General features: G+C 32.0%; 1 protein-coding gene across 1 annotated transcript; it reads right to left on the reverse strand.

The window, feature by feature from the left end:
• Positions 1-3,473: 3,473 nt before the first annotated feature.
• On the reverse strand, positions 3,474-15,855 carry LOC116115893 (ribulose bisphosphate carboxylase/oxygenase activase, chloroplastic). Its single transcript, XM_031402021.1, has 12 exons — positions 15,402-15,855; positions 12,260-12,345; positions 10,687-10,696; positions 9,676-9,738; positions 9,252-9,365; positions 8,809-8,870; positions 7,964-8,018; positions 7,615-7,816; positions 6,733-6,839; positions 5,420-5,475; positions 4,847-4,939; positions 3,474-4,227 (listed from the first exon to the last, which is right to left on the reverse strand). The coding sequence occupies exons 1-12, from the start codon at positions 15,754-15,756 to the stop codon at positions 4,120-4,122; spliced, it is 1,311 nt and encodes a 436-aa protein (XP_031257881.1). The 5' UTR covers positions 15,757-15,855; the 3' UTR covers positions 3,474-4,119.
• Positions 15,856-18,401: the final 2,546 nt, after the last annotated feature.

Consider the following 18,401-nt stretch of genomic DNA (forward strand, 5'->3'; position numbering starts at 1 on the left):
TACATCAATTTTTTAATGTAAGTAAAATAAATATTCAAACTTTTCATGGTATCAGAGCGGGTTGTGAAACTCTACAGAATTTTTTTTTTTTTTTTTTTTTTTTTTTTAACATGGCCGGAAAAGATGGCAACAACGAAGATAGCAAGAATACGGGGGACTTGGTCGTGAGTACTAGTACTGATCAAATTAAGAACACGATATATTATATTCCAAACTGATACAAAACCAAATACTACAGAACAATACGATATATTATATTCCAAACTGATACAAAACCAAATACTACAGAAGAATACTTAATACAACAGAAAACACTCTGATTTTGTAGGCACAAGTAGCCGTTATCCTTAAAATATAAACACAGCTAGATTAACACAACATCAAGCAAATATAACAAACATGAAGAATAATAACAGGAACTGTCATGCAACGAGAAGGGAGACTTAATTGAAACTGAAATTGCAGATGACGAAGTTGTTGTTGATGTAGTTGAAGATGAACCAATTGGCGTAATTGGAATGTTGTGCAGTAAAGGGAACTGCCTTCCTTAAATCTTGATTTGGTGGCCACGGACAACATTCTACACATTTAACGTCGGATGCGCTCGAGCAGCAATATTTCTGAGATTCAGAAAATGTACCTTGTGGATATTGATTCACATTAAAATTGTCAGAGGTGCTGATAACCTCAAGCGTCTCTTTCATGTCTTCTGCAAATTTGAAAGAGATAAAAGATTAAAAAGTATATATATATATATATATATGGCTTTTCAAGGTTACGATGATTGATGAACCATTAAGCTACCTCGTAAACAACGAACAGCTTACGTACAGGAGAATACTACACTTGTCACCTAATTTCAAAAACTTTTTCTCACAAATCCCATTCACTATTGATGTTTTCATGAATTTTTCCATTTAACTATTTGTAAGCTATGACGTCGAAATTATACGAGAGAGTTTGTGAGATTGGATTATGAACCAATCTTTATTGTACATATATTAAAGGTAAAGTCGTCCTGAATCAGACCTGTGAGACAACATAGAAGTAACAAATTAAAAGTTAAAAGAAAATTAACAAAAAAAAAAAACCAGAATTTACATGGTTTAACTAAATTTCTTACGGTAAATCTAATCAAACCACCACCAGTGTGTCTTAATATAATCAAATAACTTAAGATCTAAGCTAAATGAAATAAATTAAAATGAACGACGCTGGTAAAGAAAAATATTTCCTTAACAGTGAAGAAGAAAAGATTTTGATGAATAAGATAAAAAAGAATCATGGATGATGATTGATAAGTAAAAAGAGTTGTATCTTCGTCCTCTTTGCTCTTCTTTGAGCAATATTTCAAAGAAAGGAAAATATAAATAATCAACAAGCATTACTTCTTTAAGCATATTTAATCGATTTTTATTATCTCTTCAATCTAAAATTTGAAATAAAGAAAAAAAAGAGAGATTAAGAGTTAGGTTTTAGAAAGCTTTAAAAAAAAAAAAAAAAGGACAGAACTGTACTGGTCATGTCACCTGACCTCTTATTCTTTCTCTTGTATTCGACAATGGGGCAAAGACAAGAGTAAACTATAACATGATTTGCTGCAGCCTTGAATTTTTGTGTAAAATTTCTGCATCCATCACGTACATAAACATTTGGTGAACCAATTTTATTCATGTAATAATACTAACATATAGATAATATTCTGATCCACAATATTATTTTGTGGTTAATATTATTCCAAAATTTTCTTTCATTTAAACCAAATGAAAGAAATTAATGGGCAGAAATTACTTACCTCAATAACTTCATTAGAAATCATGACTCAGATTAGAATTATGACATTTTAATCAAATTATATATTCCTAGTATCTGCTATTTAAAAATGCATTATTCGCAGGTTTAAATACAATTATTAAACTTTAATCAAATTTTATGTCTAAGAAATTCACTTGTTTTCCTCTTCTTTGCTTTGTATTTTCTATTGAACACTAGTTAAAATAGAGATATGATAAAAATTACTAGAAATTCCTTCTTTAGAAGGAATGAATGCATACTGTCATCTATTTTAGTTTCCTCGAATATCTTATTCTATTCTTAATGTAAATATAATAAAATCAACGCTAAGGAGTTAGTCTAGTGGTCAAGAAGGTTTACTCTCTTAATTGACTTCATAGTTAGAATCACGTTGAGATCATTCATTACATTTGTGACTTACTTGAAACAATGAACCCTAAAGATTAGTTGAGATACGTACAAGTTGGCCCAAACACCCCAGTTTAAAAAAAAAAAAAAAAATTAATAATAATAATACAACCCTACACTTTGATGGCCAATATAAAATCATGAATTGCTTGATATTGATATAAGATTATAAGGTCTAAATTTTACCTAAAGAGTAACTAAAAAAGAATTTATGGTAAATTAATTGATACAGATTTTAACTTAAAATCTTAATCTAATTTATCAACCAATTTTAATAGGTTACACAATACAAAATAAATTTCCAGGTGGGATTTCCAATAAAATTTATGAATGATAAATGCTTTATTAATTAGTTGAGCCTTATAACACAATCTGTAAAAGAATGCATATATATAAAAAGAAAATTCAGAAAATTATGTGTTTATCTATGTACCATATAATTAAATATAAGACATATGACAATTTTTTGACTGATTTTACTTTACTTTATCGTTTGTGTGAGAAATAACCTATAAATAAACAAATAGTATATGTCCTTATTTTCTTTTTCAAGTAAATTAACAACGATATCTAAAATTCTCTGAACATAATAAATTTAAATAAGGACCTAGACCTGCATATATATATATACACTTTGATTTTAGTTAAGGTAATTTATGGTCTTGTACTGCCAAGGATAATTAGGTAGTTTAAAAAGAAAGAAAATAACTTTTGATTTGATATTTTCATTCATTTTTATAAGTAATTTCAATTTGATTTTACTACTAAGAATATAAGTAACTAAAATGTTTTAATTTTATTTATTTATTTTGAGAATGTTAATTTTAAAATGTGATACCAATGCATCCTCAAATGTTAAAAAAAAAAAACAAAAACATAAAATTCATGTTTTTTTCTTTGCATTCATTTAGTTAATAATCATTACTCATGTTCAAATTTTATAAAAAATATTTTTTTTTTCATTTGAAAATTTTCATAAAAAAATTATGTTTAGTATTGTGCAGACATTTTATCTTTAGGTTTCATAGATGAATGCTTGAGCCCACCAATTTTGATCTCCTTGTGGTGGTCAATGCTCTTGGACAATTAAATTGCTGTCAATAATTCTAGTCCATACAAAAAAAAATTAATCTAAGTTACACTTTCAGTCATTTTAATATTTAAAAATATTTGATATAATATCAAAAAAATTGTTGTCACAGTTAAGAAGGTAGTGAGAAACATAGAAAATGTTTTTTTTTTTTTTTTTCAAAATTTTAGAATTAATTGTTGATTTTAATTAGGATTGTAACTAAAAAAGCTAATTATAGAAACATTTGAACCAAGATTACTTTCTTAAAATTTCCAGTATTATTTTTAGGATTACAAGAGTTATGGGTGTGCTTCCTGCTCTCAGATTTTCCAGAACAAAATGGTTCAAACCAAATCACCATTCAGGGAATTTTTTTTTTTTTTTTTTTTTTTTAAGAAACAACAAAAATTGTAGTAACACAGAAGAGGCTTTAATTTACAAAAACTGAATAAGCAATGAACTAAAGAAAGGCTAACCTGACAAAGCAAAAAAATCCAGACTGCAAAATTCTTGAAACATCAAGCAAATGACCATATGCCCCCAGATGACCAAAATTTGAGATTGACCAACGCGAGCAGAAACATTGCACTGCTCTAATACACCGGGTGCTTTCGGTTAAGAAATATTAACAGACCAGAGATGCCGTACTAGAATTTGCAAAAATAAATGATCTTACAAATTTGCAATAGTAGAAGGGATGCTTCATTGATATAGTTATCAGAAAATAATTACTTTCAAAATTAATTGACCTACTCCTTTCTACCGTATACAACAAATTAAAATAATCAAACTCACCAAATAATAACACCGCCATATGGAAAGCATATAAATGGGCATTTTAATTTCTAGTCATCGATGTTCTTCATGTACTCTTTCGAAAGTTTGGTCTCCATTATCAGCTGTTGTTCTCGGAGGAGAGAATACCCTGACTCGAGTAAAGCCTCAACAGTTTGCTGTTCAACCGAATGCAAAGAACACATTATTTGCATCTACTTTAGATAGTTTAAATCAACCAAATGATTTTGACTGAAGAGAAGGAACAAAAATCGGAAGAAAATTTCTCAGCTTTACATACTTAATTCTATGCCAAAGCCTTACATATAATACAAGAGTGCATTTGATGTTTTTTCTAAATACTGTTTTTCGTTATGCAAATCAAGAACAAGATTTAAAAAATAATAATTTGTTTGGTACTGAATTTGAGAAATGCACAACTGATTCATCCTTCACTGGTGTTAAAATGAATTAAAGACTTTTTCTACAATTTTCAAAAATGCAATGATGAGAAAACACAAATCTTTTTTGTACTCCTAAAAAATAGTAGTGCCAGACATTTTTTTAATATTTTTGTTCTACAAAATCTGGTTTTGAAGTACTCCATTAGATGCATCACTTGAGAATGAAAATACAAAAAATCAACCTTTTGTTTTCATTTTCCAAAATAACAAAAAATAAAAAATCAACAGGAATATTATAGAACTTGACTGAATAGAGCCTAAGAAATTGCAGAAACAAAGCTATAAGCATGTCAGTTTCAAGAGGAAATAGAAAGGTTGTGATTTATTATAGTACCTCAGGAGGAGTGAAAACAGGAAGTTTTTCATCCTTTCTTTTATTCAGAAGTTTGTTTGCAAGCTTTTCAGCACCTCCAATATCATCTATCCACTGCAACGAAATTGGTGTCAGAAGTGTGCATAAATGCTTAAAAACTTGCATGAGAAACTTAGATTCACTTCACAATTTCTGGCTCTTAGAACTCAACTCAACTGAGCTCTTTATCCTTGTTACATGGAGTTGGTGACATGAATTATTCTGAAGCAAGTTGCTATACCTAACGAAATGATCCTCCATCAAAAACCTTGTTTAGGACACAGAACTAAGAGAAAATATAATGTAGAATTATGGCAGTCAGTTGAAGTCACCAATACATATTGGCTAGGGTATCCACCAGCATGGCAGTTGATGAAGATTTATTACTTCATTTCCTACTTTTACTATAAATTATATTGTATGCCAATCGTCTTCTATGTATAAATGTTAATAAAATTGAATAGTCAAATGGCAACAATAATTTCACAACCTTTGTGCATGAGAAAACTATAAAAGGTTGAGGGTATTTCATACTTAGAGAAGAAAAGTATATACCTTAGAAATTGATCTGTCATATGTTCGGGACCTAAGAGCTCCATAAAAGTCCAAAGCTGCCCAAACAGAAAAATTAGAAAGAAATAATGCTTCCAGCTGAATGAAAGAAAAAAAGAAAATTAATATTATGATGCCTCTATTGTCTGGTGCATTTTTCTTTTAAGTATTTTTGAAGAATAACTCAAGTAAATATTGAAATAATGTATAAGCAAACCAGCTCAGCAATAGAGATACAGAATTTCTAACATTGCATAAATATTGAAATCAAGAAGTTAGGGAGCAATGCTATTTATACTTTGAAGTGAATACTTAAATTATCATTAGGTCTCAGTCACTTTTCAAAAAATTGTATTTGGTTGCCAGAAAATTCAACATGTAAGTGACAGGACGAACTTAAAATTTATTGCAACTCAAAAAGATTTTGGAATGTTATAATTTGACTCCAAGACTAAGAAAAATATGACTTGAATTGAAAATTGATTCACAAAATTGTATTATGCTGAATAGCATGGCCTTTTAGCAGAAGACAGTGGTACAGGTAATACACTTTTGTGGATACAATCAATCTTATTTTAAGATCTGGATATATGAAGCTAGGTAGGAATTTACCAACTTACTGCAAATATCAAGGTATCATCCCTAATACAGAAGCATGCAAACATATATGTACATTGCACTTAAGATTAAGAATACAAGACAAATAAGAAATACAAAAAATCCAATTATTAGTAAGATTTCAAGCGTGTGGCTGCTAAGCTTTAAAAACATAAAACTGGGATGCTTCAACTACTAAGTACTAACTTGGCATACTAACCAAAAAATTTGAGATTGTCATTTCAGATAACTTATCATCACTTTTTATAAGTTATTTTATTTTATCTTTTTTAGTATTCCCTATTATTCAATGAGAAGCTTCATGCCTTATCATATCCACGACACACTTTGCAATAATATATGAGTTTTAAGTAACTTTGGGTCATTTAGCATGCCTCAGAACAAAGTTAGCTAGAGGAATCTACGTATTGCACTGCAGAAGAAAGTGCAGAAGGGTTTTGAAAATTCTTTTTTCTTCTTTCTTCCTCGATTTAAAACATTACTTTTGGGCTCTGAGATATGAGTTGCTATTGCCAAAATCACAGAATTTCTTCATTTAAATATGATCTTATGGTCTCCAGCCTCGACAAATATATTATAAGATACCAGTTCCAGATGTAAATCCAGATTTATGCTGACAACAGTGATACTGTACTCCACATCTATACAAAGCCTATTCACAAATACATCTAAATATTCAGATGCACGCCAGTGGATACCTTGATTAGGAAATGTGTTCACAATGCTTACAACATCATCTCTAGATATGCCGTCTTTCTGATACATTCTATGAACAATATTCACAATGTCTTCAAGATTAGGCTGCCTGTTTTACAAACAATATTTCAGAAAAGGATGAGATGGCTCCAACACAAAATCACATCAATGAAAAATATAAATTAACTGATATATTTTAGGAAAAGAAATTCCCAATTATTGCCTGTGATCATAACCCTTTATTGTTGGTTATAAACATTTGGAAATAGCAAAAATAACAAAAGCAATACAACATGGATAGAATAGGAAAAGAGAGAAAGAGGGAGAGATGGAGCGAGGGAGAGAGAGAGAGAGTATGCATAGTGTAGGAAAACAAATACAGGAGTAATGAGAGAGAGAGTATGCTTAGTGTAGGAAAACAAATACAGGAGTAATGAGAGAGAGAGTATGCTTAGTGTAGGAAAACAAATACAGGAGTAATGATAGGTTGACACGATTGGAAGTGTCAAAACATTCAAGAGTAATGACAGGTTGACTCGATTGAAAGTGTCAAAACATTCAGGAGTAATGCTAGGTTGACTCAACTGAAAGGATCAAAACATTCAGGAATAATGATATGTTGACTCGATTGTGAGTTTCAAAACATTCAGGAGAAGTGATAGGTTGACTCAATTGACAGTGTCAAAACATTCAGGAGAGGATATGTTGACTCGATTGAAAGTGTCAAAACTAGTACTGGATAAAGCCAGGCATTGGTGCTGTTCCCATAAATTTATGGTATCGCAATTGTCAGTATCATCCTACAAGTTAGAGCTAGCCAATATCATCCATTTTAAAGCCACACTTATAATACAAAAGATACTTCTTTGTAGAAGATTATGTACCAGTAGAACTTATCCATTCTTCCATCTCGAATCAAGGGAGCATAAATTGTTGAAAAATCATTGCCAGTAACAATGATAGGAATTCTGTTTGTGATATCTGTCTCTCGCCAGTCTTGCCCAATACTAACTCTGGTAGGATTATCTGACAAATTCATCAGAGTCCCAACCACAATTTGATTGTTGACTGTCATTTGAGTGTTTCCTATAAAACAGCAGAATGTAATGCACAATCTTACAACAGGCCTAAGATGAGAAACTGGTATGCAGAAGTAACAAAAGCAAACAAGCATATTGATGATGGATGAAAAAACAAATATATGGCATTGTTCTGATTAACCACACAGCGTACCAAATCTGCCAAGGCCAGCATCAATATCATTGATCATCAGACAACTCATTTTGCCCTGAATAATGCAGAACACCAGTAAGTGGATCAACATAGACATAAGAGTAGTCCATTTCTATAAGCAGCCTGGTATAGAACACATATACTGTGTATCAATTGATTGGAAACTCCTATAGTTGTGTGCCATAGCTCATGCCTCATCTTAAGCTAGGAAAGAAGCTCAGCCTTCTTCCATGTTTTTAAAACACTTGTAAAATCATATGGTTAAAGGGGTTTTCTGTAATATATAGATGGAACATATGAGATGACCTTTGAGAGCCTAACATGTTTTTTTTCTAATTAAAAAAAAAAAAGAAGCTATGACAATATCATTCATCGAAAGAATGACTAGAAAAGAGTGAACAAGTTGTCCACAAAGAGCAAACCAGGGATTGCAAGCCTACATGTAACTACATAGTAATAGAATTAGTGCTGGTATCTCCATGGAGACTTTAGACAAAAGAATTACTTTATAATGAAGGCCAATGCACTGACCACAAAACAATGTAATGATTGTAATAACAGCAAGGGTGGTCTTAATGTGTATCCTAAGGGCACATGTTAAGGCCACTAAAACACTAAATTTTGATGATATCAATGATCGAAATATATTTTATTTATCTTCTTATAAAAATAGTGCACGAACATAATAAAAAGTTTGTTTTTTAATGACCTTAACATGTGCCATCAGGGCACGCATTCAAATCCCCGGAAAACACATTGCATAGGAAACCATATTCAATAACAATATTAAGCTTTATAACCCTAGACATACATATATCAACAGTGAGAATGGAAAAGCTTCTAACTTGGTTCTGGACCACTTGAGAAGCTGTTCTGTAGCGCTCTCGTATCAGCCTTCCTGGTTCTCCTGTTCAGAGCAACAAAAAATTAGGTTAACAAGATATTACAGCACATATGTAACCAAAGCAATCTTCTATTAATATACAGAAAAGAAAATGTCCTGATATATATTTCTTGAAAAGAATAAAATAACTTGCAAGAAAGAAAAGTACAGATAACATAACTTATTTTGCAAAAATAAATAGAAGAAAAAGGCCATGATCTCACAAAAAGATGACTAAACAATCTTTGAACTTCAAAATCTTCCTGGAAAGGTGAAAATCAAAACTGTAGTTACGGTCTTCTTTTTTAAGCCACCGACTCCAGAAACATACGTGTAAATTATTTTCATTAAAAAATAAAAAGAAAAAGAAGAACAGAAAAAAGGCGCACTATGAACCCATCTCACCAGCTTTTTCAGACTCTAGCTCCCCAGCAGACATAATTACAGGTTCGATTCCCATAACCTGGAAAATTAGCTCTGTCTGAAATGATTTTCCTTGCCCTTTTCCTCCCCAGATACCTTTTATTTCAGAAAATATTCACTTAGTCAGTATGTAGAACCAAGTGAAGGTTGAAATTAATACCCTTAGACTAATGTAAATCCACAAATAAGAGACAGTACTCTTGAAAATAAAGCCAGATTGCTAACAAGTTTCATAAATTGAAGTGCTGAAATATCTAAACCATGAAATTTTATTGAGGAATATTAGTATACTAACTTTTTATGTGAGAGCAAACATGACTTGTCAAGAAAAAATAACAAGTCACACTTTAAGAAGGAAACATAATGGACAAATTGTACTTGAAACGAAATGATTCTGGATATATACCTAATATCAAAGGAACTTTGGTATTGAGAAGATGAGCAATGTAGTTCTTCACAATGTGACATACTGGGTGAATCACAGAAACACAATAAAGGAAATTAATAATATGAGCACATAACTGATATTAATGGCAAAGTACCAATTTTTAATCCAACCAGACAAACACAGGACAAATATAAACTTCAGTCTGAAATTATCACTAGAAACACAACCATAAGCAGACAGCCTATATGTTCAAGACATAACTGAACACTTTTAACCATATATTATGCCAAAGATGTAGTTGACCCATCTTTTCATAGAATTCATTCCCTCCTCCCACAAAAATTACTAGTTATAATTTTACTTCACCTTAGCAACTGCTTCCATTTTCTAAGCTTTGACTTTTTTCCTGCGATTATTAATTTTGTCTTCTTACATATAAAATTATAATTTAATGAAGAAGCACAGTTTAATCATTTTTCAAGAAGTAATTAACTTATATAACCACTATGCTAATAAACACTGACAAAAAAAATGGACCAGTCTTAGGCATAAACTACTCTCTAATTGTGGACAAAAACTGCATGCTAAAATGCTGCACCCATTTATGTTGATAAAATAATTCATCAGTGTCCTGTAAATCCAATACTCGGATTTTATTTGAATGGACCTCCAAAATCCAATCCTATTATTGCTGAATGACTACCAAAATTCAAAACCAAACTACATCAAATCCAATCACCTTTCTCTTGCTAGACAGCTAGAGTCATTATTAAAGATATCAATGCTGTCCTCAATCATAGACAAGGCAGTATCTCTTATTTCGATTAATGCAGAACTACCCCTATCATGCCAAACATCAAATGAGACAGATCATGTACACTAAACATATATAGCTTATGACTATTGATGGAACCTGTGACAAATTATAGGCACAAAAAAAAAGAAGAAGCCAGTAAAGTCTTTTCTACCATACTGTTTTAACAAAATTCATCACTGTTTCTTCAGCTTTGCCCAATTCAAAGAACTTACCAACTTTATCCTGTCAAAAGAAAACAGAGGAAAAAGAAAGATAATAAATGTTGAAAATTGTAAATTTCATATGAAAAAGAAAAGAAAATTAGGGAGGGGGGAGGAATCTCTAATCAAGATACACAACATCAGCATATACAATCAAGGTATTCTCAATAGCTTTTATATAGTGTCAGAGCAACTTGAAAAACAATTATTGCTGAATTTGAGACAGTGAAACATTGACAAACATGGCATAGCATTAAGAACCTTAGGTGACAGTAAAAGTGTGATTCGATAAAAATTATTGAGATGTAGATTATAACAAGCCTAAAAGCAAGATTTATCATGGAACCAAAATAATAAAAAGTTCAAATAGACCAGCTGGATAAATGGGTTTTGTTATTTGAAGTGGGTACCTGGTCCAATGCTGCTTTACTATTTAGAATTAATATACATCTTTTATCTCGCACCAAATAAATAAAAAGTTTAACTAGATAGCGGAAAGCTGAAGTTTCAAGAAATTTTGTAGGTCTCTCACCACAGAATACCATTGGAAAATATATATGTGCAAAAAGAATTTAGTTTAACTTACAAATAAAAAACAGACCTGATCAACAGCTGATGTAAATTTGGATGTTATATCTGAAAGAGAACCCATTATATCATAGCTGAAACTTCAATGTAATATAAATTATACCCTTTGAATAGATGGATTCACTGGTGTTAAAAAAAAAAAAAAAAATTCTTTTCCGGTTGATAATTGGCACTAAATTACTCAAGTGTCGAAAAGTGCCAGGATAACAAGGGCAGGGTTTCATGCCAGGATAAACAAGGGCAGGAGACCTAACTGAGTTGTACATTCCTAAAGGTCAATGTTCAGTACATCAACATATAGATGATATCATGCAAGAAAGTCTACTGAACTCAGAATTCTCCCAGATAAATTTACGATTCTCAGAGCATATAAACAATCATGGGAACCGGAAGAGAAAGATTGATGTAGTAAATATTGTATTTGTATGGAAGTGTTTTTAACACCATCAAAAACATTTGCAAATTGTTGAAATAGACAAAAACACTTAGAGGCTTTTGAGATAAGCGCTTGATGTGTGTTTCTCAACAAAGCACGTTTTCAGTTCAAGTGTTCTTGCTTTAGGTGCCTTTGCAGATAGCAGTTTCTACAAAAGCACTGCCAAAAAAATACTAATAATGAGTTTGGAGTGTTTTTAAACAGTGTCAAAACATTTTCAAAAGCTGCACTTTTATGTCTATCTTATAACATGACAATGAAATTTATCAAAATATTTTTGATCTTTCTGGAGAAGCACTTGACACTAGTCATAACTTTTTTGATAAAAAGAAACACTTAACATCAAAAAGACTGTTAAAAACATACTAAAAAACACACCAATAGAAATAAAAAAACGAAAAACACGAACCCAGCTAGCATAATCAATTCAAAAAATCAGCAAGACAAAATAGTTAAATTCTAGGGTAGCATGGCATTCATGGCTCATTTTGAGAAAAATAAATAAATAAATCCACATAAACCATCATTAGAAACTACACTAAAGGCAGTAAAAAAACTTACCATGAACAATGGAGCTATGTAATAATCTCCTTGAAGATACTCAAACGACTTCGTCACCTTCTGCCGATAATCGAACACAATATCCGCTGCCATAAATGAAATCAAGAAATTTCACAATTTTAACTAATCCAAATAAGCTTGTAAGAACAATAATTTAGGAATGCCACCTCAAATGGTAGCCAATACAAAAGCTTCTTCCCAAATACTTGAGCATAAAAAATACTCATGTAATTGACGATTCAATTCATTCCAAACAAATAAATTAAATGGAAGCCACTAGAAAAGTTTCTGATTCTCTCAATTCCCTGAACTCTCAGATTTCTTGCAATTTCGTAAATTTCCTCTCTGCCCAAACAACTCAAACCAAATTGTATCTAATTTATTCTCACATTTTCACATTTCCTCTCCCACCAACTAAAACCAGATTAAAACTAAGTACAATATTTTTCTCACTTTTTCACATTTGCTCTCTGTCCAAACACTCAAACTAGATTAGAACTAAATTAAATTCCAATTTTCTCTCACTTTCTCACTTTTCTTTCTACCCTTTTCTCTGCCCAACAAACTCAAAGAAGATTAAACCAAGTAAAATTCTATTTTCTTCCACTTCTCAAATTTTCTCTCATCAAATAACTCAACCAGATTAAGAATAAATAAAATTCTCATTTTCTCATATTTCTTTCCATCCAACAAGTCAAACAATAAACTAAAGTAGAAATTTTGAAAGTATTCATATCATTAAAAGTTTTTCAACTGGATTGGGGCCGTTCACTTTTCTTCCTGCTATCTCTTATTAGCCATTCATGCTCATTTGGCTGTTCTTCCTACTCTCATTTTGTCTCCGTCCAAACAACTCAAACTAGATTAACTGAGTCAAATAAGTGAAAGTATTCATATCTTCAAAGCTAATCATTCAAAAATTTTGTGCAATTTTCTCTAATTCACGCAATTCTCTAAACTCTCTAATTTTCTCTCACATTCTCACATTTTCTCTGTGTCCAAACAAGTCAAACATATTCAACCAACTAAAAAACTGATAGAATTCATGACATTTAAAGCTCTTCATTTACCAAGAGGAGCACAACTTACAGTCTTCCGAGAAATTCCGGCGAAAAGAGGATCGATGACCAGCCCTAGCGCCGACGGCAATGTTCATGTTTCTGCCTCTTTTCCAAGCCTGTAAAGATGTCATCCCCTCCGCATCCTTCGCCTCCCACGACGATTGTTCGGATAATCTCTTTCTACTATCTGGCTTGGATTCGCGGTCACTGTACTGTTGCCGTTACCGTTACTGTTAGTGTTCGTGGAGTTATTGTTGTGGATTTTGCTACAGAAAGAGACGGAGAGTGGAGGAGACGTGGGGATTTCTAGAGAGTGTGAAGGGAAAGGGAAAGAGAGGCGCGTGTGTCACGATGACTGTCATTTGGGTCCGGTTCGGGTTCTGATCGTTTTTCTGGTTGGTTTGTTGGGAAGTTATTGCCGCCACAAAATACGAAGGAGACGTTGTGTGATTTCAATAATGTTGCGGATAATTTGAAATTTAAAAAAAAAAATTATAAAAAAATATATCTTCTATTTAGAAAAATTAAAAAAAAAAATGAGTTTCATTTATAATTATTATTGTAACCAAAAAAAATCTCCAAAAATCATATAACATGCAAAAGCGAAGAGGATCTAAACCACCACTGGGTGCCTAGCTCTCACCTATCATTCTTGTGTCTATTACTCAAAAAGTCTCAAGTTCAATCCACTTAGGTTGTTAATAGAGGTCACCTATCATTCTTGTATCTATTACTCAAAAAGTCTCAAGTTCAATCCACCTAGGTTGTTAATAGAGGTCTCAACTGAGGAAATTTAGCCGGCTATCAACTTCAGGGTCACGTGAGATTAGTTGAGCACACATCATTTATTTTTAATTTATAATCATTCAATCATCTTTTGTCACATCAGTTTGTATTAAAAGCAATCAGAAAAACAGTACATGGGTGTTCAATTTTAGGGTACGTTTGGCTCAAAGAATGTTAGAATACTAGGACTATTTGATTACTAGAATGTTAGATTACCTTGAAAGTTACTGGAAATCTTTAAGAAAATATGTTTGGTTAATTGGAATAAATTGGTGAGTATGTTATACTAATATGTTTGGTTAGAAGGAATAAATTAGTGGGTATGATATATTAATATGTTTGGTTGGAATGAATAAATTGGTGGGTATATTATTTAAATTACTAAATTGCCCTCTTTTTAAATATTAATATAATATTATTTTTGTTATTAATTTTTTATTAATCTTTTAACCCCCCACATTTAAGATTTAGCTAAAACAGCCCTGCTTGTATCAAAATTTAATTTATAACAAAATCACTCCCATCACCCGAAGCCACTGCCCACCACCATCGGTCGTTGCGAGAAGTCGTCGGAAGTCACATGGAGTCGCTGTGAGTAGCCCACCATAACCAGGAGGCTCCGATATGGTTTTTTTGGGCCATATTGATGGTCGAAAAGGCCATATCAGAGCAAATCTGGTAAAAAATGGTCAAATCTATTCTGCCCATTTTCGGCCAGATCCATGGCCTTTATCAGTCATATTTGAATGAGATATGACCTTTATCGACCATATCAGGGTTGTATGAAAAAATTGTAAATATAGGACTGCTCTTTATTTTTAATCACCTGAAATAACATTCTTAATAATACAATATTTCCCTAAACCAAACGCGCCCTCGTAGTGATGCTATTGACCCATCTTTATCTTAGCTAATCCCAATTACTGTTTTTCTTCTTAATTGCAGTTTTAACCTTTATGAAAATTACTAATAAAGGATGTAAAGTATCCTATACATAATTAATCTACACTAAATCTTTTGCTGTTAGTTTGAAATTTTTAATTCCTTTTCTACGTCATAAACCCTAGTTTTATTTTGAAATAATCAAAGATGAAATGAGTTTATCAATAACATATATGCATTAAATTCTTTAGGTTTATTTTATCATATTTTATTGTTCCTAACTTTCGATNCTCTCACATTCTCACATTTTCTCAGTCCAAACAAGTCAAACTATATTCACACCAACTAAAAAAACTGATAGAATTTCATGACATTTAAAGCTCTTCAATTTACCAAGAGGAGCAACAACTTACAGTCTTTTCCGAGAAAATTTCCGGCGAAAAGAGGATCGATGACTCCAGCCCTAGCGCCGACGGCAATGTTCATGTTGTCTGCCTCTTTTCCAAGCCTGTAAAGATAGTCATTCCCCTCCGCATCCTTCGCCTCCCACGACGATTGTTCGGATAATCTCTTTCTACTATCTTGCTTGGATTCGCGGTCACTGTCACTGTTGCCGTTACCGTTACTGTTAGTGTTCGTGGAGTTATTGTTGTGGATTTTGCTACAGAAAGAGACGGAGAGTGGAGGAGACGTAGGGGATTTCTTAGGAGAGTGTGAAGGGAAAGGGAAAGGAAAAGAGAGGCGCGTGATGTTCACGATGACTGTCATTTGGGTCCGGGTTCGGGTTCTGACTCGTTATTTCTGGTTGGTTTGTTGGGAAGTTATTTGCCGCCACAAAATGACGAAGGAGACGCTTGTGTGAGTTCAATAATGTTGCGGATAATTTGAAATTTAAAAAAAAAAAATTATAAAAAAATATATCTGCTATTTAGAAAAATTAAAAAAAAAAAAAAGAGTTTCATTTATAAATTATAATTATTATTGTAGCAAAAAAAATCTCCAAAAATCATATATCACCTAAAAGTGAAGAGGATAACCACTACTAGCTACCTAGCTCTCAGTTAGAATTTTTGGATCTATTACTTAAGAAGTCTTAAGTTCGATCCACCTAAATAGTTAATAGAGGTCTCAACTAAGGAAATTTATCCGGCTATCAACTTCAGGACCACAGGAGATTAGTTGAAGTGCACGTCATTTATTTTTAATTTATAATCATTCAATCATCTTTTGTCACATCAGTTTGTATTAAAAGTAATCAGAAAAACAGTACAGGGGTGTTCAATTTTAGGGTGCGTTTTGTTCAAGGAATGTTGGAATACTAGAAATATTTGATTACTAGAATGTTAGATTATCTTGAAAATTACTGGAAATCTTTAGGAAAATATGTTTGATTAGTTGGAATAAATTGGTGGGTATATTATATTAATCTGTTTGGTTGAAAGGAATAAATTGGTAGGTATGTTATATTAATATGTTTGGTTGGAAGAAATAAATTGGTGAGTATGTTATTTAAATTACTAAATTGCCTTCTTTTTAAGAATTAATATAATTTTTTAATAATTCTTTTAACCCCCAACATTTAAGATTTAGCTAAAACATCCCCACTTGTATAAAAAATTAATTTATAACAAAATCACCCCCACCACTCGAAGCCACCGTCGGTCGTTGCGGGAAGTCATTGAAAGTCACCTAGAGTCGCCGTGAGTAGCCCACCATAACCGGGAGGCTCCGATATGTCTATTTCTAGCCATATTGATGGTCGAAAAGGCCATATCGGAGCAAATCTGGTTGAAAATGGCCAAATCTATTATGGTCATTTCCGGCCAAATCCATGGCTTTTATCAGTCATATTTGAATGAGATATGGCCTTTATCGACCACATCAAGGTTGTATGAAAAAATTGTAAGTATAGTACTACTCTTAATTTTTAATCACCCGAAATAATATTCTTAGTAATACAATATTTCCCTGAACCAAATGCACCCTCTGAAAGATAGATGCATGGAGAATCAAGCATATCATACTATGACAAGTATAGTCATAGTTTAAAAAATAAATTTCAATCAAATTGAAATAAGTAAGGTAGAACATGTTACCTTAAGCCCTTAGCAACCTTGGAGCCTCGTTATTGTCAATACAATTAAGCAAAAGAGTATCCAGCCAGGGAAGAAGAATTTGACCAAGAGAAAGATTTAGGTTCTTAGAGATTTTGATCTCTACCCAAGAATTGATATATCATTTTCTTTATATAGGAATCCTTGTAAACAACTTCAATAATTGTTTTGGACTTCCTTAAACATTCCATAATTGTTATGAAGTTGTTAAACTTCTTAAATGATAACATTGATTAACATTTCATCACAATTAACAATTAAACTCTTAAATTGTTTACATAACAATTTCACCTAATTGTTTACAATTAACACCCCTATAAAATCCAATTTAATATAAAGAAAATGATTAATATAAAACTTTATTACTTTTGGTAGGTGCTAGCCAACCTTGGATAATCAACTCCCTTTGGCTATTTCTTCATTCTCCTTAGTTTTTATGTGTGACCCTTAGTTTTACTGTGGCCTAGCCGTGAGCCTAATATCACAGTTTATTTCGATATATTTGTTCATAACTCTTTAGAACAAACTCCCACTGATTATGATAGGCATCTAGCAATGCTCCATAACCCCTAAGTCACAATGAAAGTATACTCAACAAACCTTTTACAATCATCACGTTGTAAAATCAAATCCTTTTGTTGTCTAATCCCAATTAAGAATGGATTCATGGTATGTCAAAATCCTTATCTTAATTTTAATTCAATACATATGGAACGTGTCACCATGAAACATCTCACGTAACATTTTATATATCTCGGCCGGAGATTTCCCTTTTCCATGTATCTTGACATTTGTCTAGGAACTTGATATCAATCTATCTACTATCAACGGATCTCATCTTACTATCACTTGTCCTCACACATAACAAACACATGTCCAAATCGGCTTATTAACATATGACATGATTAGCCTCATGTTTATACACCATATAACCATATGCGTTTTAGAACCAACCGTGATATCTCAGGTCTAAGGATTAATAATACCCTAGTACGATCTTATGATAATCATTGACTACATTTTAAACGTCCTGTATTCATCATAAATGGCCATATTCAATAAACAGTTCACTAACTGCGTATCCATGTTAATGCCCTAGTGATATAACTTTTATAATCATCCACACCAATACCATCACATATATCTACGGAGGCATTCAGCATGCCTACTATGTAATATTATTGCCAATTAATATTACCTATGTAGGAATACTTGATTTTTGATCTTCTAAAGATTTGTATCATCCGACATTTCACATGTAATACATATATATAAATGAAGCAATAAACCACATGTGAA

The sequence above is a fragment of the Pistacia vera genome, unplaced genomic scaffold, assembly GCF_008641045.1.
Source record: "Pistacia vera cultivar Batoury unplaced genomic scaffold, PisVer_v2 Contig755, whole genome shotgun sequence".
In the NCBI taxonomy this organism is placed as follows: Eukaryota; Viridiplantae; Streptophyta; class Magnoliopsida; order Sapindales; family Anacardiaceae; genus Pistacia; species Pistacia vera.

What these genes read in the sequence shown, in the direction of transcription:
- LOC116115893 (XM_031402021.1), bottom strand. Translation starts at nt 15,756, where the DNA reads ATGACAGTCATCGTGAACATCACGCGCCTCTCTTTTCCTTTCCCTTTC. An exon ending in GAACACATTTCCTAATCAAG is followed by an intron (nt 5,476 to 6,732) that starts GTATCCACTGGC and finishes CTGTTTGGGCAG; the next exon opens with CTTTGGACTTTTATGGAGCT. An exon ending in CTGTTTTCACTCCTCCTGAG is followed by an intron (nt 4,228 to 4,846) that starts GTACTATAATAA and finishes TCGGTTGAACAG; the next exon opens with CAAACTGTTGAGGCTTTACT.